Below are 27,115 nucleotides of genomic sequence, written 5' to 3' on the forward strand. Positions count from 1 at the left end.
CATGTTGACTGTTTATCATTGTATGATAAATTTTGAGACATTTTCTAAATGCTCTTTGTAACCATCTTCTAGAATTTTAACTGCTTTTCATCTGCGTTCCTTCTCACATACAGACCCGTCTTTTTCCTCGGCATGTGATGGCCTAGTTTTGACAAAGAAACCAGGTTCATAGTGTCTGAATTTTATGGCATCAATAAACTATTAAAATATATCCAGAGTGACTGCCCTATAAAATTTCCCCTTGTCTTGCACTTCGCATGCCCTTGTATTGTGCTTAACACAACACTCTTGAATCTCTTCAGCGTTTCTGCCTTCTTAGTTACTTTTTAAAACTTACGTGGACTGTTGCTTCCATTAAATAAAGAGATTTTACAAGTTTTAATTTTAAGCTTACTTTCCTTTCTCAATTCTTTTTACATATTTATAAATGCAGTACAAAATTTCCAAGGCCTTACAAACCCCTGAATACGTTAACAAAAATAGCCCAAATCGCTTTGCTTTTGGGTCACTGTCCTTCAGGTACTTCCTCTGCTATGATATTGCAGGTGGGCCAGACATTTCACCTTTTCCAAGTTCATTAGCCTTTTTCCTGGTCCAGAAAAACCAATTGATGTGTAGATATTATTAGAGCGTGATCACACCTCCTACTCTGTATGTGTAAGAAATTCTGCTAACGTGGACTCTAAACTAGGGTGCAGTCAAGACACTTTATCTCAGGCAAGCAAGTAGGCTTGCCACACGATTTGCATCTGGAACGACTGGACCAGAGAGGCAGGGAAGGCTTGACATGTCACTGAAATCAGTGCTGTGATCCACGGGCAGCAACTCAGCTCTGTAAGCTCAAAGTAGGTGCTTGTTTCCAGGATTGGATGTGTGAGTGCCTGTCAGGGGTCAGATGCATAACAACATTCTTCCGCTGTACAAACTTAGAAGTGAAATGAACAAGAAAAAGCCAGACTCTTTGTAAAAACAAACAAACAAATCCCATGTTGTTCATTGGGGGAGCTGTTTTAAATGTAAATCAAGAGAAAATGTCCTTTCTACCCAATGACTATAGTATATATTTCAATGTTTGGCTTTCCTAAATTAATCTTTTGAACTATGGTTCTCTAGGTTTCTTTTGGGTTCTGTGATGTACAAAATACCAGCGCAGGATATTTCTGCTCAGATCCTGAAAGGTGAGGTGCCTTTGATGTGATGTGCTAGGCCCGCATTGGCCCACACCCGTTTCAGTTGCTGATACACGCGTGGTGAATGGTTTCAGGAAAGTTCTGACCCCTTGTAATGGCAACTCCCCAACTCGCGTGTATGCAGATCAGCACATGTGAGCCCTTCCGCTGGCTCAGCTCAATTCTTTTCAGCTCTCCATCGTACAACAGAGCGCAATAACTTTCATTGTTGGATAGAAGCTCCTGTAGAGGATTTAAAACAACTGTGTATTGGCTTTTCTTGAATGCATTTCCTATGTGGACCACGGGACACATAGCAATAGATCAACGGTCTCAGGGAAGCAATTCCTTCGGTTCAGCCATCACAGGCCACGGAAAACTTTCCCATATGATCTGGTCTTACACTCAATATGGACATTAGTTTACTGGGATATATACTAGGGAGGTATACACTAAGGGTCTATCTGTTACAAGGCAAAGGGTACTCACTCGTCCTTTTCCCTTTGATTTTGGTGTGAGTAGAGTCAAACCATTTATTGTAACTAACCCGATCTCCTGTTATACACTTCTGCTCCAGCGCTATCTCGTTGGATGCCCGGCTTGCTTTGAGATGCAGTAACTTTGCCTCCCTGAATATTACACAGAGACAGACACAACTCTGTGTGTGTGTTTAAAGACTAACTTTAGAAGGGTTTGCGAAGACTAACTCAGCACATCTCTTCCCTTTCTCACACTCCTAAAAATAGGACCAGGATTATCGTACACTCTACAAAGGATTTGTTAATTGCTGTTTCCATCATTGATTGCTGTTTGTACTTACTTTCTTAATAAGTCTCTGTTGAACTTTCCATATTAATACATACAAATCTCTGGTATACTTATAGGGACTTATATAATACAAGGAAGGCTGTTTTTGTTAGGGGTGAGGGTTAAAGGTCCATTACATACTTTATAATATGCAATGACAAATTTGAGTGATATCTTTTTGAGAACACAGTGATTGATTATACTGAACTTAGTGGCATCAACTGTTTCGGTACTTGCGACCACCCCGATCTCTCACCCCTAGCTGGCTGGCCTTTGGAAGGTGGGACTATGGAGTGATTTCTGGGTGAGAGCAAGTGACTGTTGACGTCAGATTTGGCTGTGTGGATGCGAGGACATTGCTGACACATGATAGTACGATTGGAACTTTAAAGGGCACCTAATCCAGCCACTTTGAAGGGAACGCAGATCTAGACCGTTTTGTGTCTGCCTTGTTTTCTGATCCTACAGAACATAGGTTATAAGATGCTAGCAATTTGTGCTGGCAACACAGATTCGCATGGCTTTATTTATTGCAGAGCTTTAATAGAGACTTTTTATGGATTGTCAAAGAAAGATGCAATGGACCGTGTTTTACATTTTCCAAACTTATTCAACCACTGAGAGCATGGGAAGAAGTTCATGCGTCTTACATTCTACTAGGCACATTTTAAGGAACATTGGTTTAAAATGATGGGAGGTCAGAGTCGGGAGGAAATCACAGATCCCAGAACACAACTAGAGGAGTAGAGACTGAACGGCCAGCATCTAAACATGAAAGAAAAATGAGGGCAAAGCTACACATTGGCTGCCAATCTTAAAAGGAAGTACTTTCATCATGGGCCTTGCATCTGTGAATGTTGGAGACAATCACAACTTTGCCAACTTACTCCTTGAGAGACTGCCTTCAAGTCACTAAGCATTTTGGAGTTTCAGGTTTATCCTCTATGAAAATATTGGACACAATACTGTCATTGAAAAAGCGTGGTGAAAATTGGAGAAAGTATATGTCAAGTAGCATCCAGGACTGCTTTTGATGCCTTGATGGTATAATTAATATCAGCCTGCCTTTTAGAGCAACGCTGCCAAAAGAGCTCTTATTGAGACCTCAGCAACTACTTAGCACGGCGTTCTCTGTGTTATTTCAACAGTAATGGCTACTGAAAATCATTTCCCTTGTTTTTCTCTGTGTATTCATTGCTTATCCTTGTTACACTCCTCAAGGTCGGTCAGAATCTATCTCGTTCTATCTTGTCCCATTTATCATTTGCTTAAATGCAGGGCATATAATATTTGTACAATTGTGGCAAGCTGGTTGTCTGGGTAGCGACTCTATGACTGGATATGAAGCTTGCTCCACAGGAGAGATTTCATACCTGGTACTGTAAACCTGGTTTAAAAAAAAAAGACCATGCCTGAGATCATAGGCCCTAGAGAAGACCTAGCGTTTTATTAAACATATAAGTGATAATGTTGTCAAACTGCCTCCTAATATTTATAATTTTAGGTTTTCACTACCCCCATCAACTTTGGACACAGAAAGCTCTTTTGTGAACTGAAGAGTGGTTGACGAAGATACTTTTTGCTGCTCTCTTACCTGCTTACTCTACAAATTACCAGCACTAACTGGACTCAAGGGTTTTTAATAGCAATAAAGAAGCAGAGGACAAAACGTCGGCAGGGAGGTGGAGTCGGGGGCCATATAAAGAAGTGGAAGGATGTACTGGTGTATGAATATGATTAAACTGTATCATATGAATATAAGTAGCTATGAGTGCTCAGATGTGGATGAATCATCTATGTAAACCTCCTCCCATTCAAAGTTTAGGGAACATCATGGGAGGGGCAGAGGAGATGGTGTCACAGCTGGAGGATGAGGAAGAGGAGGGTTGTGAAATGCCGACTTCTAGAAAGAGCATGCGTGTTGTGCTTGTCAGCTCCCAGCAACTGTGGCGACCTGCATAACGCCGGCACAAAGCTGACGAGTCAAAATTGTAGACTCCTGGTCCCCAGCGTCTGCACCCTTTGCTGGAGGAGCTCTTGTCAGCTGGTAGCTGCAGAGGTCACTTTCCTTTAGGGATTGCTCATGCCCCAGTGGGTGCCCTCATTCTCATTCACCGCATATATTGGCAGCATTTTAATTGGATTCGTGGGTTATTAATAACGATAATATGAAGAGGCCATAAAGTTGCCCGGGAAATGGTGTGGAAGACAAGAATGGGAGGTACTGGTGGACAGATATGTCAAAATAGATTACATAAACACATGAAATTTACAAAGAATAAATAAAAACATCATTAGAAACAGGACATATATCCTGAGGATGTCACTAAATGTAGCACCACGCTTACCATACGTCTAACACGAGCATTTGAACTTATAACTCCTACACAATTCAACAAGCATCTGTGGCTTTCTCTAAGCTCTCTGCCAATGTCTTGATTCATCAAAGCACCACAACGTTTCAATGTCTGTCTTCCACATTTAGGGTATTTTAATAACTTTAAAATCATTGTTGCAAATTCTGACAGTATTGTGGTGGACACTAGAATAGCTTAACTGATGTCAAACAGATCAGGAACTTCTCAGTCTTCTCCATGAAACAATTGCCTTCCTCTGAGCCAGGAGTTTGGTTTTATGTCAGTCCTTCAAGTGCCAGCAGCTCATAGGCTTGGAGGGAACCAAGAGAACAAAAAGGGTGGCAAATAACAGTTGTGCAGACTGAGTCCATGTTTTCTTTAGCAAGGACTGGCATCACCCACCATCTCTCGGGGACTCTACCCAGATGCCCCCAAATGTCTCCTCTTCGTAATCTCCACTTCAGCCTCTTATCCTCTTAATCATAATTTCATAATTATGATTTCATAATTGTGATTTCATAATTAACATATTGCTGCTCTGACAAGAACCTTGACAAACATTCTGGTATTTTGAGGCAGTCATGACTAATTCGTTCACTGATAGAAATGCTTGTAGTCTCCTAAATTATTTATATGCTAATCACTTTTTTCCTGAAAAAAGGCATTGTGATGCATTTTCCTTAATACAATTATATCTAATTAAAGTAAAACATAAAATGTGAAGTAACTATGAAACTATAGTAAAGAATATAAAGAATACATTCAATTATTAATAGTTCTTGAGTCTAATAATATAAAACTTGGATGATGTAGGATGCCCTTCTGTATGATGCAAATATGTGTTGCTTTTATTGGTTGATGAATAAAGATTCTCTGGCCAATGGCAGGGCAGAATATAGCTGGGCAGGAAAGTCAAATTGAATACAGGGAGAAAGAAGGCAGAGTTAAGGAGATGCCAGAAGCTGCTGAAGAGTCAAGTTGTGAGAATCATACAGGGCTCTCCATTCTTAGAAGAAAACAAAGGATAGTGAAAACAAAAGAAAACAAAAAAGAATTATGATGCCAATGAACCTTTGATAGACACAAAATGTTAGAAAGTTCTGTAGAAAGAGAAGTTCCTAAATGTGGAAAGTAAAATTCAAAGAGGTCTAATTGTTTTTACAGAATAAAAGGAGTATTGAATTGCTGGTGTTGCAGGGTTGATGCCAAACTTAAGAGCGCCTGACGCTTTCCTGGTGGACACAAGTAGCAGCCACATCAGGCAATGGCCTGTGTGGACTCTCTCTCTCTCTTTCTTTCTCTCTCTCTCCTTCTCCCTCTCCCTCTCTCTTAAGTTTTAAAAAGTGTACTGCAATCGAGTTTACTGTGAAGGCAGGCTCATGACACTGAATGAAGTATTTCTGAATAAAAAAAAAAAGCTTCTCTGACTTGCTGAGCGTGTTTTCTTTCTAAGGTGAGTGCATGAATCACGCTGTACAGGTGAATCTTTTACGGAGCTATGCCAAGATCGCTAGGTATTGTTTATTTTCCAGTCCCAGAGAGAGGCACTAAGGAAAGTGAGCTGCCTCTCTCATTCCCATGAACCCCAGGCGAGAACGAGCATCCCAGGGAGAAAAGGAAAATCAAGAAACTATATGATAGGACTGAAAACAGAATGAGCTAGGTTACGAATTTTCCCTTTATCAATATATTACCTATTTTAACAATTCGGTAATGTACACCAGTATTTTTATGGATCTACTAAATCTAGCAAATATACCAGTTGTTTTTCAGATATTTCATGCGGGATTTGTGATTAAAAATATGACAGCTGTCAGCGGGATGAAAGAACATGCAGTCTTCAGTTCATTATAATTGGCTACTAGTAATTTTCCTTAAATATATTTGTATCGGTTCTCAACCTGTGGGTCATGACTCCTCCGCAGGGTCAAATGACCCTTTCACAAGGGTGACCTAAGATCACCTGCCTGCCGGATATTTATGTAATGATTCATAACAGTAGCAACATTACAGCTATAAAATAACAACAGAAATAATTTTATGGTTTTGGGGGGGGTGTCACCACAACATGAGGAATTGCATTAAAGGGATGCAGCCTCAGGAAAGTTGAGACTCACTGGCTTAGAATGTTAAGAGCATATAAGAACACTGTGTTTATTTGCACTTATAAATTAATTGCTTGCTTAATTTAATAAAATAGTAATTTGAATATCAGGTTGAATATATAACATAACTTTCTTCCAGACAGAAGACAGCTAAGATAATTTGTATGCAGAAAAGCTTCCCGTTAGCCTGGTCCTTCCAACAGACAGAGTCATCAGTTTGGGTGGTGATTTCTGCTCCTACCCTTCAGAAGTTCAAGCCTGTACATGCTAGTCTTTGAGCAAAACTGTTCTGTAGAAATATAGAAAATAGCCTTTCTCCATATGCTCCCTTCTTCTCTGGACAGCTGACAATTGTGTGGAAGAATCGACAGCTGGGCTGGGCTGTGCTTCTTTCTCCTATTGCTTCTGGAGGGTGGAGGTGTGACCCAAGTCAACAGCAGCCCTGGAGGACACACATTTTGCCTTTCTTTGTACAGATTTTGTGTTTTCACCCTTTATCCAATTGTCAGACTGACAGCGTGCATGCACCCTAGATCACAAAACACCCTTTCCACACACATATACCAATGCACAGACTCTCACAGACTGACAGTGTGCATGCACCCTAGATCCCAGAACACCCTTTCTGTATACATATACCAATGCACAGACTCTCACAGACTGACAGTGTGCGTGCACCCTAGATCCCAGAACACCCTCCCTCACACATATACCAAAGCACAGACTCACAGACTGACAGTGTGCGTGCACCCTAGATCACGGAACACCCTTTCTGTACACATATACCAAAGCACAGACTCTCACCTAGAGCTGAAGCCCTCAAGACACTGAGCCGGAATGTGGGAGGAATGTGGAGAGGACTTAGCAACCTACTCCATGAATACCACTTGTCCGGGCGGACGATGCCCTGGAAGGCAGGAGTGTCAGCGACTGCCCTGTTGCAATTCAACACATTTCACCCTCGGCAGATAACATTTGCTCACCTGTGAAAGCCAGGCATCTGCATGGGAAATTCTTTTCGCTACAAATTTTACTGAGATGGTTGGTGTCTGTCTGTAGGGCAGAAACAGGAAGTGTTGAATCCTCTTGCCTGATAGAGAAACCTGTTGACTCTGGAGCGGCACCGAATACACTGACCCAGGACCAGAACACGGTGCCCAGAGGCAGGTTGTTCTAGTCCAGTGCGCCCTGTTGCTGTGGCCTCCATGGAGAGGACATGCAGGTGTAGAAACAAAGGAGGAAAACCCGCTACGATATCCAAGCTCAAGTATTGTCTTCTGTTTTCCAAAACCCTCTCAGGCTCACATCACGCTAAGTATCATTAATACTGTCCTAAGAATCTTCATTCCTGAGTCCACAATGTATCTGGGTTACCATAGACTCAAATTTAAATATGCTTGATTCAGGCCTGTTCTTTCTCCCACTACCTGCTGCCTCAAAGGGATCAACCTTTCCAATACGATTTAAAGGCATTCTTCATAAAGGAGAAGAGGGCGCCTAATGCGGTAGTAGAATTTGTTTTAGCAACAGTTGAACGTTGGATAAAATCTTGTTCTTTTTAACCATTTTCCTGGCAATGGTGGAGTACAAGACCGCACAAATAGTTCATAAAAAAACAGCCACAAGCGTGAGTGAATTCTGAACACATGTGTACACAATAATAAAACTTTGGCGTTCCTTTGTTTTAGAATGAGGTTATGACTTATTTATTTTCCTTTATGGCCCTTTCTTCTTCTCCCTCCTTTTATGGTCTTATTACTTCTGTTTTCCATCTCTCCATTTACTCTCTGATAGCAAGAGGCAATGAATTCTTTGAAAAACTTATTGGAAAAAAACAGAGATGAGTAAAGATACGGTATCCCAATCCAGAGAGAAGTGGTAAATGGTGGGGATGGGAGGTGAGGATGGGGAGGTGGGGATGGGAGGTGAGGATGGAGAGGTAGGGATGGGGTGAGGATGGGGAGGTGGGGATGGGAGGTGAGGATGGGGAGGTGGGATGGGAGGTGAGGATGGGGAGGTGGGAATGGGCAGAGGATGGGGAGGTAGGGATGGGGTGAGGATGGGGAGGTGGGGATGGGAGGTGAGGATGGGGAGGTGGGGATGGGAGGTGAGGATGGGGAGGTGGGATGGGAGGTGAGGATGGGGAGGTGGGAATGGGCTGAGGATGGGGAGGTAGGGATGGGGTGAGGATGGGGAGGTGGGGATGGGAGGTGAGGATGGGGAGGTAGGGATGGGAGGTGAGGATGGGGAGGTGAGGATGGGGAGGTGGGGATGGGAGGTGAGGATGGGGAGGTGGGGATGGGAGGTGAGGATGGGGAGGTGGGGATGGGAGGTGAAGATGGGGAGGTGGGGATGGGGTGAGGATGGGGAGGTGGGGATGGGAGGTGAGGATAGGGAGGTGGGGATGGGAGGTGAGGATGGGGAGGTAAGGATGGGGAGATGAGGATGGGGTGGTAAGGTTAATGTGGTGAGGTTGAGGGTGGTTGTATTTTCTGCTTAAGTCTATCAAGTGATTTGGTTTGCTATGAATTATTGTAGGGAAAACCAGATGACATCAAACGGCCATAAGAAGATAAGAACTAAATTTCAGATGCAGTATTTCACTTGTAAAATGTCAAGAGAGAAACATGAACAACACACCAAAACGGGAATCATTGTTGATGCCGAGGTACTAGGAAATGATATTGCTTTAACCTAGGCCGAAGTCTATGAGGGAGTACGAGTTATAAGACAGAATCAAGGCATTCACAGAATCTACATATCTCAAGTCATTCTCAGTACCAGAGATCATTCAAAGATGGGAATTACTGGTGATCTAAAAACCCTATCTGACTTCTTGAAATTTATATTACAGTTAGGGATACTGGCAACAAGTATACCAATGAATAGAGAGTATTTAAATATATCCATTAAAAGAAAATAAGTCACAGGAAGAAGACAGAAAGTGGCAGCAGGTGCACTCTTAGACAAGTCAGGAGTGTCATGGGAGGGGCAGAACGCGCTTGCCAGAGTCACAGACAGGAAGAAACCTCTGCCGCTCAGGAAGAGGGACACAGGCTAAACCAAGCCACCCATTTGTACTAGCCACTGGTGGGAACTGTGCTTCCCATTGGCTCCGGACAACTCATATTTGTAGCGAGAAAGGACAGTTCTCTTTCATGGAAACAGTTATCTTCGCTTGTAGGTATTTATGTCTAGGTGTACCGTCTTAACTGATGTGTTCTGTACGTGTGTTCTCAAGGGACAGGCAGCTGTGAGTCTGCTGACGTACTCCTGGGTGTTAGATCTGGCTTCTCTGCCAGATCAGCAAGTGCTCTTCCATACAGACATAATTTGTTGATTTAATTGTGCTTATTTTCATCTGGTTGCTCTATAATATATTGTAATATATAAGCAACTACAACCATAAACTAAACCTATGACATACTTATTATAAATGCTCTTATTCATTTTTGTCTACTTATGGCACCGATTTAGAGGACTTGAAAACAGTGATCCAGTCAGCGGAGGCGAATCGATTCTGTTTGTGAACCCAGACGACAGAGCAGTTATAAACGAGCTATTATCAGCTGAATAACAGGCAGGTTCAGCATATCCCATGCTATCTCAGTGGTGGCAGTGAGCTGTCAAAATTGCCAGGACATTCAAAACTTCAGCAAGGAAAAGCTTTCATACGTTGTGAAACTTGTAAAACAACATCTTTTCAATCCAGGCAGCAGGGGAGTTTCAATATTTTAAAATAACATCACTCTGTCCTGTCTGTCTGTCTGTCTGTTTTGTAGCATAACCAACTGAGGCATGGAAGTTTCAGATTGTGGTTTTGCTCTCAGTCTGGATAAAAGTTTCATTTAACAAAATCATTTGTAAAAACTACTCTATCTATTATAACTTGGCTGGAAATTGAGATTAATGGTTTCTTCAAATAATGTCTTTGCATAGGCAATGAAAACCAGTGGGTGACTTTCCCCACATTTTTTAAAGCTATTTGCCTCCCTGAAGGAAAGACACGTGATGCTCACCTTCCTAGACCTGGATGGACGGGGGAATGGAGGAAGAGGGAGGGAAATGGGAGGAGGTGGAAATTTTTAATAAAAAAGTCAGACCCAGAGAAAACAGCATAATATATATCCACAGTTGCAAATATATAAAGTAAAATTATGGCATACTCAACTTATTATGAGAGTTTTTTTTTATCATTTTGTCCACTTAAGGAAATAGTTTAGAGGCTTTGAAAATAGTGATCCAACCAACAGAGGCTAAGACATTCTGTTTGTCAACACAGTGGAGAGAAATAAATTTTAAACTCATATACTTTTGTTAATTCAATAGGGTAACTGTTTTGCCATGTAATTCTCAAATTGTTTCAAAAGTGAGAAGGGAGTATCGGTGGGAGTTAAAAACTACTGTCCTGATTGAAATAGGACCTTTAAGGAAATGAACTAAACTGTGAACATCATGGTTTCTAAACGCTACATTTCTACTGATGCTGTTATTCATCGTGAGAAAGTTAAAGAGGTGAGTTCCTTGGTGAACCATCTTGGGACTGTTAACCAAGTGTTCCCCCAAGGACTCTGTCTGTTCATTTCTGCTACAGCTCGGTGAAAGCCAGAAGGACGAGTAGTATTGCTGATTGACTGGTGAGGCCATTTTGGTGACATAAAAAGACTAATTTCATTTCCCTCAATCTTAATAGTTCAGTTAAATATAAAGTTTACATGATCACAATGAATCAGTCAATTATTTCTTGAGTCATTTTTTAAGTTAATTTTAATGAGATACATGATTGTAAATTCACATTGCATATTTTGAGAACTTGGGACTTACAAGTGCCAAAAAATAAAGGAGAATTTTGTTACATTTTCTTTTTCCCACACAGCACATTTAGCTTTATTATTTATGAGAAAAGCAGCGTGCAAAAATTACGGCATCTCTTTCAAAACCACTGAAGACAATTCAACCATTTCCCCCCCTGTTCCCAAAGAAAACACCAACAACAACCAATCTAAACAAACACCTGGCATTGTAAGACCAAAAGAAGGACAAAGAGCTCACTAAGTATTTCATTCCTAGTACTCAAAATAAGGGAGCATTGTGGATAGATGTCCCGTGTTCCTTAAATGCATGCTCAAATTTCTGAGCTAGAATCATTCATAAAAGTATGTGGTCCAAAAAATGAAAAATTAAAAAAACAATAAACCCTGTTAGATTTGAAGATGTAAGAAAAGCTAGTCCACTTTGTCAGCAAGCTCCACAATTTTGCTCCTATGATCAAGGTTATTACTACACTGTGAAATTTTTCTCTTATAGCAGGTCACAAGAGAAAGAAGAAACATAAAATTTAGCTTCATTTTGGTCTCCTGAAATAACAAAATCCTCAGCACCAATCTGAGCATTAAGGAGGAATTATTGCTTACATTTCGGCAAACTGAAAATTTCCCGGACAGAGGAAACAGCTTTCCTCCATTATCTATGGCCTTCATAATGATTTTCTTGGACTACCTCTGTCCCAGCGCTATTTGAATTGGGATTAGAGACTCAGAATTTCAAGAGCAACTCCAAGGTCAAGCTAAAAATAAAATTTAGATTTTGCTTTAACACAGCAGTATAAAATGAATTTGAATAAAGTTTATTCATTTGTCTATCATTGTGCTTGGATCCTTTTCCTAAAAAAAAAGTCTCTTTAATACTTACATTTTTATAGGATTCAGAAAGTAGAACTCTCATCAGTGTAAATATTTGAGAAATTTGAAATCCAGAGTTTAGTCATTAAATTACTTGAGAAAGGCCGGGCGGTGGTGGTGCACGCCTTTAATCCCAGCACTTGGGAGGCAGAGGCAGGCGGATCTCAGTGAGTTCGAGACCAGCCTGGTCTACAGAGCTAGTTCCAGGACAGGCTCCAAAACCACAGAGAAACCCTGTCTCGAAAAACCAAAAAAAAAAAAAATACTTGAGAAATTATCTATGTTGTTTCTAATAAACTAAATTCATCTGTAGGTTCATCTCCATGACCAGTGAAACTGCAGTGTGAAGGTGGAGGTAGACATTGCACTTGCACTTGCTTTGGGCCAGTACTCCAATAATCTAGTATAATCTATCTGATCTCCTTCACAATTCAGATAGCGGATTGGTTAATTTTCTATTGCATGAATAAAATATCATGACCAAACGCAACTTAAGAAGAAAGGGTTCATGTTAGCTTATGGTTCCAAGGGGACAGATTCCTTATGTAGGGAAGACACAGCATATGCATGACAGGAGCAGGAACAGGAAGCTTGCTGACGGCATCTTCATCCACATACAGGAAGGAGGGGGAAAGGGGAGGGGAAGGAGGAATGGGAGGGGAGAGAAAGGTAAAGAGAGAGAGCCTCAAACTCCACCTGTCAGGGTCGTACTTCCTCCAACAGGCTCTATCTATTAAAGGTTCCGTAACTGCCCAGTGTGACCTATGGGGGGAGCAAGTGTTCAATCTATGGGCGAGACGTTGCTCATTGAAACCACTACAGGTAGTTTAGTACATGGGCTAATGCCCATTTAAAATACACATTTAATTTTCTGATCAGTAATCTTGTCTATAGATGTAAAATTGCTTTGCTGTACTTGAAAATCAAAAAAGAAAAATGTAATAGTGGATAATACAAGGTAAAGAAAGTCCTGGAAAGGACGAGATGAGCTGAGGGTATCCATGAAGTGAAATCCGTCTAGGCGAAGCTCAGGAGAGAAACGGCTTGTTGGGATGACATTCAGCACACCAGCTGAGGGGTGTAACTCATATGATTGATGAGTGAGACTGTGACTGGAGCCTCGCAGACCAGAGGAAGAAGAGGAAGGAGCGAGAGTCACTGTGTGGAGTTCTGGGCAGCTCAGCACATGGACACTTACTGAAGGCTGGGCTTCTTTTCATGAATGGATGAGGCTAGAGTGTAGTGTATTGAGTGAGGCAATGTGGACGAGAAAAACAAGCGCCTTGTGATTTCTTTCATGTGTGGATCATAGCTCCAAATCTTTAGATGGGGGTGTAGAACCTGGAGAAGCCAGGAAATTAAGAGGAAACTGTGGAGGAAGAGGGAGACTGGGATCTTTGCAGAGTGAACGGTAAGACACAGGTACTATGAAGAGCAAAGAAGAAAAACAGAAGGAGGGAAACTTACCTGGAAAAGGAGGGAGGGAAATACAAAAAGAGAGGTAGAGAAGAGGAGCCAACAATACTAAGATGCTTGGAAAAGGCATTAGGAAATATTACCATACATCATGTATGCTTTAGTAAACATTATCATCCCAGAAGGGCGTTTCCTCAAGAACTATTGACTAGCTAACAAAAAAACCCACTCTAGAAATGAGAAACCTCCCTTCAGATTGTTGGCCGGGGACTCGAAAAGTTCCCAAAAGAACTTAGGCTATTGCTGTAGCCTTCGGTTATCTCCTCAAATTAGAGCCTTCTAGAGTACCATTAGAGTATGAAACCACTCAATTAAATCACACCTATTCGTAAGTGATTTTGCTTACAAGAAGGTGATTGGCTTTCATCTGAAGTGTTCTGTGGCTTGTGCTTCACAGGAAGTCTGTACCTTCAGTCCTTATAGCTTTCCTAACGTCCTTCACCGTATGACAAGGCTCATGGGCTTTCTTTCGGTAACCACGACAGTACTATTAACAAGTTATTGGCACATCAAATCAAATTGATGATGAACCTGACTGAAGATGAACAGTAAGGAGCATGCTACCCAAGCCTTGGAAAAGGCCCCTTCACTAACATTCCCCAGCCATTGTCACTCAAGTCTCGAAGGTCATTCACCTACAGGGCCAGGCAGCAGGTGTTCTGTGGTGAACTGAAATGAAGCCTTCAGGGAAGCATGGCTGGAACGATAATGAAGGATTGAAAAATCAATCCCAATTCTGCTGGGGCGTGTGGCTTAGCTGAGGATGACCATAACACACCGAGACCTTCCTTTTTGTCCTCTTCCGGTAGCAGAACTGTTCTTTGGAGAAGGATGCCTGACCGAGTTCTCCAGAGGCAGAAGTATAATTTAGGAGAGTCTTTTTGATGTCTGACCAATAAAATAACAGATAAATTCCCTTTTGGTTATACCTGTCCACCAGGATTAAATTAGGATTAACAATGAAATAAAAACATGTCTATGAAAATTGCTTAAATGACTCCATCTGTTTTTTTCTCACACTTGTTTTAAAGGTGAGCATTTCCTGTTATAAGATCAAGTGGCAGGAGTAAAGAAGCCCAGGAACAATAGAAATGGCTTTTCTCCATGATGAGTAGCTAAACCAGGCAGTATGGAGAGTATCTTTGATCTTTGCTAATGAAAAGGAGGCAGCTCCTATTGTTCAGGACAAGGGATGAGGCATATTGCACAAGCTAGTGGGAGAATCCATTCTTCTTCCAGCTCGTGAGTGGGCAGACTGTAGAGACTTGCAGATCGCATTTGGGGAACACTTTCTATTGCTAAGGATCCCACATAGTTAAGAGGAAGTCCACGACCTTAATGCCGAGGACAACTCTGCGTTTTCTCTGGTGTACGCAAAGAATGCTAAAGATGGCTTTTGCAGTCTGACCAAGGAAGGGCTCTACAGAACCCATGAGATAGGGGAGAGCGTTGCAAGGTAGAAGGGGAACAAAAGCAAAGACACTGTAAAGGGGATGGATCTCAAGAAATGGGGCTTTTAGGAAAGAAACATTGAAACTGTAGGAAAGGCAGGTATTGCAAGAGTTTAAAATAGAAAAGCTCTGAGGTCTTTCACTTCTAATTGAATAATTCAAGGGATTTCCTGTACACTCAGAGAGCACCAACAGCTGAGGGCATCTCCTGTACACACACACACACACACACACACACACAGAGTGAGACAGAGACAGAGAGACAGACAGAGCTCCAACAGCTGAGGGCATCCCCTGTACAATCTGAGAGAGAAAGAGAAAGAGAGAGAGAGATAGAGAGAGACAACAGTGGAGGACACCCTAAATGCCAACAGCTGAGGGCATCCTCTGTCCACTCTGAGAGAGAGAGAGAGAGAGAGAGAGAGAGAGAGAGAACCAAAAGCTTAGGACATCCCTTGTATACTGAGAGAGAGAGAGAGAGAGAGAGAGAGAGAGAGAGAGAGAGAGAGAACCAACAGCTGAAGGCATCCCTGTACACTCTGAATGCCAACAGTCAAAAGGGCATTCCCATTTTTTTTTTGCAAGGACCTATGAGTAGGGGCTCTAGGTCCTGGCAATGCTGAATCATGTATGGCGGTTCTGTTGAACTTGTCCATATTGGGTTTCATGGTGTAAGTGGATGAGGGCGACTGACCAGGTCTCTTCCTCAAAAGGGCACCAGATCTCATTACAGATGGTTGTGAGCCACCATGTGGTTGCTGGGAATTGAACTCAGAACCTTTGGAAGAGCAGGCAGTGCTCTTAACAGCTGAGCCATCTCTCCAGCCAAAGAGATGTGCATTTATTTCTCCAGGTGCACAGTGGTGTGGACACCTGTGACAAAGTCCTCTATGGGAACCTGGCTAACATTCAGCAATCAGTTCTGCATACACTGGAGTCCCTGCCGTGGTTAATGAGAGGTGCCAAACCTTCAAATTATACCCAGGTCTGAAAAGACATCTAAAAAGCATCAGGACAACCACCCTTCCACAAAATTTCGTTTTGTTGGATCAGATTCTTTTCCCCTCTAGATTTATTTGGGACCTAAAGTATAATCTAAAGTAGATTTTAAATTATTGATGTAAAATTTCACAACATCTATTCTATCACAATAAATACGGAGATGTAACATGAACATATGGTCTTCTAATGCCTTCTCTTCTTCCTGGCTCACAGACGTGTTGCATTGACAAGAAGTTGTATCATTCATCACAGTATTGGAAGGATCTTGTATGATCCTGGTTCTTCACTAGACACATATGATATGTAAATAAAGTTATTAAATGTAGTACCTCACTGTTAGAATGCATAAAAAATAATTAATGCTATTATCACAAAGCCGAAAGAAAAGTATTCTATATAATCCACTGTTCACTTCCTATGATTTATTTGATATAATTATTTTCTGATTTATAGAGAGAGCACTTTATATCAGTGACTTGAAGCAACTTTATATTATTAAATTTTCTTTATTTAAAATGCTTTAAATCAATTTTTATTATTTGTTTATTATGAGTAATGCATTGGATCATTTTCTAGATATTCCTAGCTAGTTCCTAAATGTGTAGCGAAAGTAAAGGCCTCTGTTGTCATTTAGGAAACATTTTCAACCTAAATTATTTTAAGAATACTAAATAATGGAAAAGATTTTAGTGCCTCGAACAACCTCACAATACCAAGGCTTCTTTTTTCTATTTGTTAATTATTTTTTTAAAAAAATTATTTTACATCCTGACTGCAGTTTTCTCTCCCTCCTCTCCTCCAGCTCCCTCCCCTGGCTTCACCTCTGACTCCCCCACCCCCATTCACTCCTCTTCTGTCTCCCTTCAGAAAGGGGCAGCCTCCCAAGGGCTTCAACAAAGCCCTACACATCAAGTTGAGACAGGACCAAGTTCCTTTCCCTGCTCTGAGGTTGGGCAAGGTAACCCAGCATGGGGAGTAGGTTCCCAAAAGCCAGCTCAAGCACCAGGGACAGGTCCTGACCCCACTGCGAAGCGCCCCATAAACAGACCAGCCGACAAAACTGTCACACACGGGCAGAGGACCTATGCTGTTCCTATGGAGGCCCCCTAGCTATCAGAGTTCAACTTGACTGCCTCTGTAGGTTTCTCTGTCACGACCTTGATTCCCCCCATCCCAATCCTACCATCCCTACTCCCTCTCTTTAACATGGAGCTCAGCCCAGTGCTTGACTCTGAATCTCTGTATCTGTTTCCATCAGTTCTCCGAACCGTATCTCAAAGTCAGTAAAGGGGGAAGTGTCCTGCTACTGATGATGACTGGCGAATCTCAGCTGTAGGGTGGGCTAAACAGTCATGCATGTATTACGAGTTTTGTGATTATTATTATTGAGGAACATGAGCTGAAGTGCAGTAATACAGGTTTCCTCTCCAGACTAAATAATGATACACTCTTAGCAATGAGAAATATAATTCTTTCTGTTAATTTTAAATATGACCACATCCTCATCCTATTTACTTCTGTTTTTCAAAGTTATCACTATCTTTCTGGAAATAAGAAAAATAAAGAAAACAAACATTAAGTTTCAGCAATACAACTTATGTTCAGAGGGAAAGTAAGAAGTCAGGTTTGGAATGGAGGCACATTCTGGCTCAAGCTTCAGTGTCCTTTGCAGTAAAGACTTCTTTGTAGAATTCTGATTGCCTTTTAGCCCTTGTTCAGATTTGACCCAAGCACACAAGGAGACTTGTGTCTGCAGTAGAATTCAGAATTCGCCTACAGATCATATTTTTCCTATCTCATGATTTTGCACAGAAGGTAAGTCAGGACCTGGGAAATACAGCCACTTGAGAAAGCAAGATAAATAGTGACAGACCGGAACGTCTTTCGGATGCCACCAAAGCCGACTTCCTCTGGACGACTGCAGCTGAACCTCAGGAGGCAACCCCAGCATTATGCCACTGAGGTGACAGATGTACATTTCTCTCGGCAATTTAGGAGTGGAAATAGTCCAGATTTGTCTTAGCAAGTTTCGGGAAAAATTTGATTAAAGCCCTTCGACCCAAACGACCAGTGTATTTGTGACCTGTTGTCCCAATGCCCGCCAGTCACGCGACACAAGAAGCTCCAAATTTTTGCAAGACCCTGGGCTTACCTTCATAGGTCCCACTTTCGAGGAGAGCACCGCTTTTCTCCAGCTCCATAAAATCCTCGACGGTGATGAAAATATAATCCACTCCAGGGACCTCCCCCTCCTTATGTGGCCTTGTGGTGCCTGGGGAAGAATTAAAACAAAAGAGACCTGCTAAGCCTCGTCTTGTTGAGCTGTAGAAACACCACCGTGCTTTTGAACACTCAATAACACTTGTTCGTTCGTCCTGTGGGGTTGGCGGTTTGCATGTGGCCTTCTGTTTGTTTGGCAATAGCAATAAAAAGCGGGGGGAGATTAAAGTAAATGGACAAAGCTTTGTTTTTTTCCATTAATCTTACATAGAGTTCATTGCCATGGAATGCGGCTGAATAGATTTTATTCATTGAAAAGTGCAGGCTGTTGCGCCCTTTTTGAAGAGGTGGGTTGAAGTGCGGGCTGGGAGTCTACGCGCTCAGGAATTTACACGCTTGGCTCCTGTTAACAGACTTCGGTTGTTCTTTGGGTTGCTGTCTTTTGACATACAAATAAAATGGGAACGAGAAATTTAAGCACATGTAAGTTTATCTTTGTGCTCATCTGTGTGCTTCCCTTGTGGGGTGGATGCTTCAGAGTGCTCTAATTTTGTGCCAAAAGAATACACATTTGCATATTAAATCTAAAGGGCCACAGAATAAGTACTAGCACTTCAAATTTAATACTAATTGGAACTGACTGATAATTAATAATTATAATGCTTATTATGTATAATGCTTATTATATACGCTGCATTAATAATTATAATGGTTGCAATATGACATATAAGCTAATGGACATTCTTTTCAAGATTTTACTGTATGTCCTGTGTTTCTTCTTTTATTTCTTTCTCTACTTCTGCCAGCTGGGAGGTAACAGCTTCCCCAGGGTTACCAGGCTGGACAGCGCTCTTGCTCCCTCTGTCTCCTACAGAGGGAGCGGAGCTTCAGAGGGCCCAGTTCCCTAAGACCACCAGATGCGCTCTAGAGAAGACACAGTGCTCTAGGCTTGCTGTCCTGGTAATAATGGGAAGTGAGGCAGGGCAATAGCGCAAGCGGAAGCAAGCACACGCAAACTCACAACAAATAAGCAAAATTGTCCAAAACAACCTGCCAGTGGACCAAAAGCCCAGTAACCAATGATGTGCGCTTCTAGCCAATCACAACATGCCAGCAGTGATCGCCAGTTTCCAAAGGACCTACCAACCAAAAATGTTCCGGCGGCAGCTTAATTTCCTTAACCGCATGAAAATCCCGACCTTTTTACAATAAAGAGCTTCTGCATTGGAATCTCTCAGAGTCTCTGTCACTGCCTTCACATCTCACCTTCTCCCCCACATCCCCCCAGAAATGGGGATCACACAACAGGCAGCAGAATCAAGCCTGCAACCACTGGCACCCAACATGGACAGCCCTCTTCCTTTTGCTCGCTTTTTGGATCCTCTTTATCCTCTTTTGGGCATTTTTCTTCCTTGCTTGCCTCCCCTCCTCACAGGCTCCTCCTGGGGCCCATCATGAATGGTGCCCCTTTCTTGGAGGATAGGGCCTTCCCTTCTCAGCCAGCGCTGCCACCACCCCCTCCCTGAAGTCAGCAAAAGTTCTGTGAGTCCCATGCGAGGGCCGCCGCCCTGGATCTTGCCCACCGTTTCTGCCTTTACCTGGCCTCCCACCCACAGCATGTAGAGCCTGGAGCAGAAGCTGCCTTTTCTGGCTGAGCTATTCCTGCAGCACTTCGAAGCTGAAGTGGGTCCCTCAGTCACAGATTCTGTACGAAGCATCCTGAAGTGACAAGGGACCATGACATGTCTTCTCTAGCTGGGCTCCTGGAGACTACATTAGACCCTCCAGTCCTTGGTGGAAACAGCAACTCCAACTCCTCTGGTGGTGCTGGCACAGTTGGTAAGGGACTGGTTACCATTCTGGGAGGCTGAAACTGAGTCGTGAAGGGAAAAACCTTGAAAGACGGAGCAGGAATGGTATGGAGAGAAGACCGGCTCAGTTTTTTGGAGGCTGAAAAAGCTGCCCCTGACCCAGCAGGAGCGAGTCTCGGAGAAGCCTCAGTGGCTCCAAAGTGAAAAAGAAGGAGGAGGAAGTCCCTTGGAGTTCTTTGTACCACCCAAGTGATCCCGGTCCCGACTCAGCATTCGCTGTTCTACTATCAATGATGTCTGCACCGCCATGGCCCTAGAGATGCCTGACAGGGAGAGCACGTTTGTGGTCAGAGTACTTTCTGGAGACAACCCATGTACTTCCTGTGAAGGCCTGGGTATTTGACATCCAGGAGTGCCTAAGCCCAGAACTCTGTCCTGCTATCAGCCCTTGTCCCATGACCTTTCCCCGACCCCTGGGATCTCCTTCCTCACAAAGGATAGCACAGACAGCCCCTAGTTGCTCTGCCTGAATGATTCAAGAGTCTGCCCAGCCAGGATCTGTACTGAGACCCAGGGAGAGTCATGACCGCCTGTCGCAGGGGGTTTGTGGGAGCCTTTCTGACCAGCCATCAGTGTCCTTCTTTCCTAGTTCTGTCTCCATTGCCCCCTCCCACTTTGACTCAATGGAACTGCTTCCTCCCAAACTGCCCCTCACATTCCCATTGGGGAGGGGCCCCCAGAAGATACGTTTTATCTCCTCTCAACCCCTCCCCTCTCCTGGATACTCCAGAAGCAGCCATAGGGTCATTCCTGTTCCGGGGGAGTCAGAAGGCTCTGAGGGGATCAGCCCCTCTCAGGAGATCCTTGGTTCCATGGCATGCTCTCTTGACTCAAGGCTGCCCAGTTAGTGTTAGAAGGAGGCACTGGCTTCCATGGTGTTTTCCTGGTACATCATAGTGAGACAAGCTCTGGTATGTCCTCACTTTCAGCTTCTGGGGCAAGGCCAAGCACCTGCGTTTGCCTTTGAATGAGGAGGATCAGTGCCGGGTTCAACATCTGTGGTTCCAGTCCATTTTCGATATGCTTGAGTACTTCCGGGTGCATCCCATCCCTCTGGAGTCTGGAGGCTCCAGTGATGTTGTCCTTGTCAGCTCTGTGCCCTCCCAGTGGCAGCAGGGCCGTGAGCAGGCTGGGAGCCATGCAGAGGTGTGTGAGGGTGACTGATGCTACCCCGATTCTCCTTACTTTGAGTAAGAACTCAGACAATGGGCCATGCAGCTTCAAACCCATTATGATTGGTACTCCATGTTGAAGGCCATTCTTGATCCCTCAGTTTTCCTCCAGTGGTGCTGAGCCTAGATGATGCAGCAGAGACCCAAGCCCATATAGACTAAAAATTTGGACTTAATGTCATCTTCAAAATGCTTACTAGCTGTGGACAATACACTGGTCCTGTCTCACAATCCGTGATTGGCCCACATGCCGATTTCCTACAAGTGACCACCCTAGTCTTCAAAGCCCTCAAACTTTATACACCCCAGGACACTGTAGGCTATTCCCACCATCTTGTCCAGCAGGCTGTGGAACCAGTCCCTGAATTTTTGACCTATGTTACCAAATGCTGTTGAAAAGCAGGTCCCAGCTGGCCCTATCAAGGATATCCTTATTAAACAGCTAACCTGGGAGGGGCTCAACACCTTTACCTGTAATGTCATTGCACCTGCTAGAAATGAGAATATTCATAAATGGGTCTTGGTCGCCTGTGATACTGACACACAGAACAAGCCCATTTTTGCCCTTATGGCTTCCATCAATGCCTCGGTCAATGTCAAACTGACAAGGATGATAATTTCACCCCACCAGACTGTACTTTCTGGGGATGTGGATAGTCTGGCCATTTACGCAGGGATTGTACAGGGGCTCATCCAAAGAACTAGGGCCCTAAAAATACCCAATGACATGAGACTGTAGAAGCTCCCAGTTGGTCCTAATATGATTGGTAGACTGGACAATGGCTTCACACTCCTGGTACATGAAAGTGAGTTTTTTGCCTTTATTTGCAATGGTTAAGGTGAACTGGTTCTCATCCACTAGGAAGATTTCTTTGATTTCAGAAGCATGGTAGATGCCATTTAAAAAGACGGATTGCCCCAATACTTTTGTTCTTTCTGCTGGGGTTACTTGAACAGCAGTAGAACCAACCACAATAGAAATGTTGGTGTCATTGTGAGCTATCTAGCTTGAGAGTGGAACACTGTTAGGTCCTCTCTCAGAGCCAAGGTGTCGGCAGGGAGTTTCTGCTGCTCATGCTCTATGTGCTCAGCCAGATTTCCAGGACAGTCTACGAAAATAAGTCATTTGCTGCCCTTCAGACCAGTCAGCAGGGGCTCATGTTACTTGGTGTACTCCCTGACCCTGGAGTTAAAGTTATAGATTTAGACTGCAGAGACATTGTCACAAGCAAAGCCAGGAAAAACAATAAACCATGTAGAGAGGAAGTCTGTATTAAAACAATTGCTAGGTCCAGTATGGGCACGTGGGATAATCATTTCCCTCAGGACAGATGACTTTCTGCCCTCTCCCTTTTAAAATTAAAGATAAAAATTTATGCCACACCATCAAGAAATGCCATCACCCAGGCCACTATAGCCTTTAAAGATGACAATAATACTAATTTTGGGTTAATAATAAGGGGAATTAATCATAAGAAAAGGGCCTATACCCAACCAAATCCTGGATCAGTGCAACTAAAGGAGTTATTGGTGGTCCTTAAGGTATCAGAAATAACCTAATCAGAACCCATAAATAATTTTTCAGATGGCCGCTATGCCACACAAGTATGCAAAATACTATCTTTTGCAAAGTTAAAGTCCCCAAAGAATTCTATCTCTAAAATCATGCAAACTATTCAAGACCTATTACAGTCCAGAGGACATCCCTGGCACATATCCCACATCAGATCGTACACAAGGCTGCCAGGAATGCCAGCAACAGGCAACCATAGAGTAAACCACCTAGTTATGACTATGACAGTGTCCTTGCCTTTGCAGGAACAGGTAAGTTCTTCCACTAGCAATTTCATTTGTCCTCTCAAAATTTGCGCAAGCTCTTCGCTGGTTTACCCTTGCCCAGCTGAAAACATTTATTCAGAACCTACGAAACTTAACTCGACATGAGTAGAGCCATTGGATTTGTCTACCATATTCTTTGGCCGAGTACGGGATCACATAAAATCCCTGCTAGACCCCTCTAAACTTGTTGCATGGTGTCTTATGGGAGAGGTGGTAGTGGCTCTAATATTTCTGCTTAAGTGCCTCCTACTGCTAAGATCCTGGCAACGGCGGGTGAACAAGGCAGCACTCCAGGTGTTAATGGCTATGGAGCACACTGGACTAAAACCTCCAAGGGAGGTGGTCCATGCTTGGCTAATGTAAATACAGGAGGCCATTTAAAGTCCTGCTTCTCCTAAAAGTCTCCCCTTGTTCTGACTTCTTGGGACCTTCCAGGGACCCAACCTTTTGAGGATTTATAGTCAAAGATGGGTAAGAGCCTGTCCGACAGGCTAACCTAGGCCAGACACAACCCCAAATGCTGGGGCAGGGGATCTCCCAGGTGGAGTTATAAAAAGCCCATAACTCCCACTTAGGTTATTCAATAAAAGTAAAATAAAAAGGGTGAGATGAAGCAGCACAATAGGCCAAGCACAAGCAAGCACATGCAAACTCACAAGGAGTAAGCAAAATTGGCCAAGACAACCTGTCAGCCTATCAAAAGCACGGTAACCAAAGACACACACTCCTAGCTAACCACAACACTCCAGCAGTAACCACCAGTTTCAAAAGGACCAACCAAAATGTTACTGGGGCAGCTTAATTTTCCTAACTCCATAAAAATCTCAACCTTAAAGAGCTTCTGTATTGGAATATCCCAGAGTCTGTGTAGTTGCCTCTGCATCTTCTCACCGCCTGCCCCCACCCCTGGGGAAATGGGGCTTGCACAACAGGCAGCAGCAACGAGCCTGCTACAGAGGAGCATATAGAGAGAGATAGTAAAGGCCACAATGCCACAACTACTTCCTTTCTCTTTCTATATTATCTACATACAGTATTTTTGCATGGTCAGAATGAAGTTTACATAATGCACACCTACAAACAGAGACAGTTATAGAGAAAAACACAGAGGCAAAGCGGGACATTGGCAGGCATCTTTATAATTAAATATTCCCAATACAGTCTACACTACAGAAAAAAACATCTTAAATTCACTTCCTTTTCATTTTTTGAGTTTTACATCTTTATTGACCTTGTCATGAAAGTAGCCAGTTACTTGTTTTGGGTTCTATTAGGCTCACATCTCCACTGCAAGTGAGTATCAAGGCTATGCTATAGAAATTAATGAGGTAAAAATAATTCTTATTAGAATTTTAAAAGCTGAAATGCATTATTTTCTAGAGTTAAGTTTTACAACCCATCTTAGGGATTTGCAAAACATTTTTTTTGAATTACACTTTGATGACTTGCCCCTGAATTTGTTATTTTATATAATTTAATTAAGCTACCTTGTGCAGTATTTCCTCTAGCTTTTATGCTATAAAATATAAACCTCCTACACCTAATATGCATAATTTGTTGTCAAATTAATGTTTCTATGAGAACTTTTAGCTTTTAATATCCTGACTTTTATGTGCTTAACCCTTATGAATTAAAAAGACATTAAAAGAGTTTTTGGCAATCAGTTTGTTGTTCTGCTTATTTAGAGTACACTCTAGTCATTAGGCAAACTTGCATCACGAAGACCCAATTTTCCCAACTAATTTATCTCCATGTTTCAGAAGTCACGTGCTTCGATTAATTCATGCCTGCTGTATGGTAATACAACCACAGCACAATGGAAACTCAGGAGGGCATGCTTCGGGCCAATCCAGAGCAACAAGTTCTAGTGGAGATGCTTTGTGGCTGTGGCCTTCTTGGGTTCCTGAGTGTTTTCCCATCTCCTCACTGGTCTCAGTGTGATACATGCATACCACCTGTGGCACACTCCACGCGGTTACTGCGTGCTGATACTCCTCTCCATCTGATTACTGCATGCTGACATCCCCTGGGCACATCCTCTGGGCACTGCATGGCCTCGTTGTCTCTCAGGACGTTCTCCAATCTGAGCACTGCCCTTTGAATGGGACGTTGGAGCTTTGTACCCTTGCCTCTCTGTTTCTCTGAAGTGATGACCTCCACTTCCTTGATTTCTCTTTTCTCCTTCCATTCCTCACAGCTGTTTCATGTGTCGTCTATTCACTAAGGTATGAGAACTACCTGGGATCTCTGCCATCATTTACCGGACCTCCATGGCCCACTTGTAGTAAGACCCAGAGGCTATTCATAGACGGAGGCTGGTGCAGAAAACTAGACACTTGAACTGGCAGGGTCCATTGGTTTTGATATCACCTCAGTTGTACCCAGAATGGGAATTCTTTATCCATGCCTTCCTAAAGTTGTACCACACTCCTTCATTTTTCAAGATTCCCTTTTTTGGCTTTCTACAGAAGACACAAGCTCCTTCTTGGTAAAACAGATGATGACTTAAGACAAAACCTTCACTACCTCAACTTGCTTTGCCTGCGCCATGATTCATATTTCATATTTTCCTTCACAATTAACACTTGATTGCAATTATACTTCTATCTTACATGATGCCCTTCTCTTTTGCTTAGTTTCAAATTTTAATGTTTTTCAAAACTTGAGGCTACATGTATATTTTTTCCCAATTTCAAACAATAAGGTTTCTTTTAAGTATATCTCTATTACATTCCCACCCCTGCACACATGCACATGAACACGACATACACCACACAGACTCACAGACAGTCAGACATTCAGACGGGCACACCCACAACCCCACTCACACAGGGTCAAAGGGGCTCCATTCTGCTTTGCTTCCAAATCTCTAAATGATTTAGGATGCCTATTGGTTTTCTGTCTCAGTCATTATTTCTTGGTTTGCAGCTAATGAAAATGAGCATCTCCTGGCATTTCCCCTGCTCACAAACACCACTTTCTAGTCTCTTCTCTCCGTCCCTTACTTTTCATAGAAAATCTTGTATTTGGATGCCTGCCTAACTCATACATTTGATACTATGTAAATCGGTTCCCTTCTGAACCCTGGTACTTTTTCTTACTTCTCAAGTAATTTTTGATTACTCTAGATATATTGTTTTTATTTCAAACTTTACACAGATGAATTAGTTCAATTGACAAGCTCTCTCTCTTGGTTAGATAAATTCCTTCTTGAAATGTGAAACTTTATTTAGTTTTCATCAAGTTTTCTCTGGCGGAAGAAATCACTCCAGCAGCCTTTGAACCTGCTCCCATCTGGACTTCATCAGGCCTCCCACGGCTGCCAACAACCTGAGACTCTCAAGACTATTTTTTGTGGTTCCCACACTCATGTTGGCAGAGCCAGTCATTCAGAGGCTTCTTTCTTGTCAAGGGCAGCATGGAAGCCACACTGGCGTGAGATTTTACAGGTTGGAAATTGTCCTTATTCCATCCGCACAAGTGGGGAATTTGACCGCATTTTAGGAACATCTCACGGTAAAACCCACTTCTCCTTCATTCTCTGCTCAGACTCTCACAAGCATCCTTTCTGGAAACTTCCCCAACAGTCCCTTTCTAGTGCTCCTTCCCTCCTTCATCTCAGCTTCAACTCTTTGGTGAGCTTGATGTCCTGGCACTTGTTGGTGTGATCCCATCTTACTTTGTCTTTTATACCTGCACTGCTATCCTGGGCTGGGTAAGGGTCTTGTTCCTGCAAGGTACCCTCCCTCTTTTAAGTGTTATATTCTCCTTAACTTCCTGCTTATTCATTCTCTGGCCAAGAGAGGAGGTTGGCAGCATAGAGAGGGGACATGCTGAAAGCTTCAGCATGAGAGTGAGGGCACTCTGCACACGCTAAGATGCTGTTCAGTGTGTAAAATCTGCACACCCTGTAAGGCGGTGTTCAGGGTGTAAACACTGCACAACCTGAGGTGCTGTTCCGAGTG

At 42.9% G+C, this 27,115-nt stretch overlaps 1 protein-coding gene and 1 pseudogene across 9 annotated transcripts in view; one reads left to right on the plus strand and one right to left on the minus strand.

Annotated features, from left to right (window-relative positions):
* The window catches only part of Magi2 (membrane associated guanylate kinase, WW and PDZ domain containing 2), a 1,220,672-nt gene that overhangs the window by 517,864 nt on the left and 675,693 nt on the right, over window positions 1–27,115 (minus strand). For 5 of the 9 annotated variants that reach the window (XM_057758561.1, XM_057758559.1, XM_057758566.1 and 2 more), the window contains one exon: window positions 18,201–18,320. In XM_057758561.1, coding sequence (XP_057614544.1) covers window positions 18,201–18,320 — 120 coding nt within the window. Of the gene's footprint in view, window positions 1–18,200; window positions 18,348–27,115 lie in introns of all 9 variants that reach the window. The other 4 variants (XM_057758560.1, XM_057758558.1, XM_057758564.1 and 1 more) reach the window with 1 other exon arrangement.
* On the plus strand, window positions 18,556–21,333 carry LOC130866720 (SH2B adapter protein 1-like; annotated as a pseudogene).

This window comes from Chionomys nivalis, chromosome 26 (genome assembly GCF_950005125.1).
Source record: "Chionomys nivalis chromosome 26, mChiNiv1.1, whole genome shotgun sequence".
NCBI lineage: Eukaryota > Metazoa > Chordata > Mammalia > Rodentia > Cricetidae > Chionomys > Chionomys nivalis.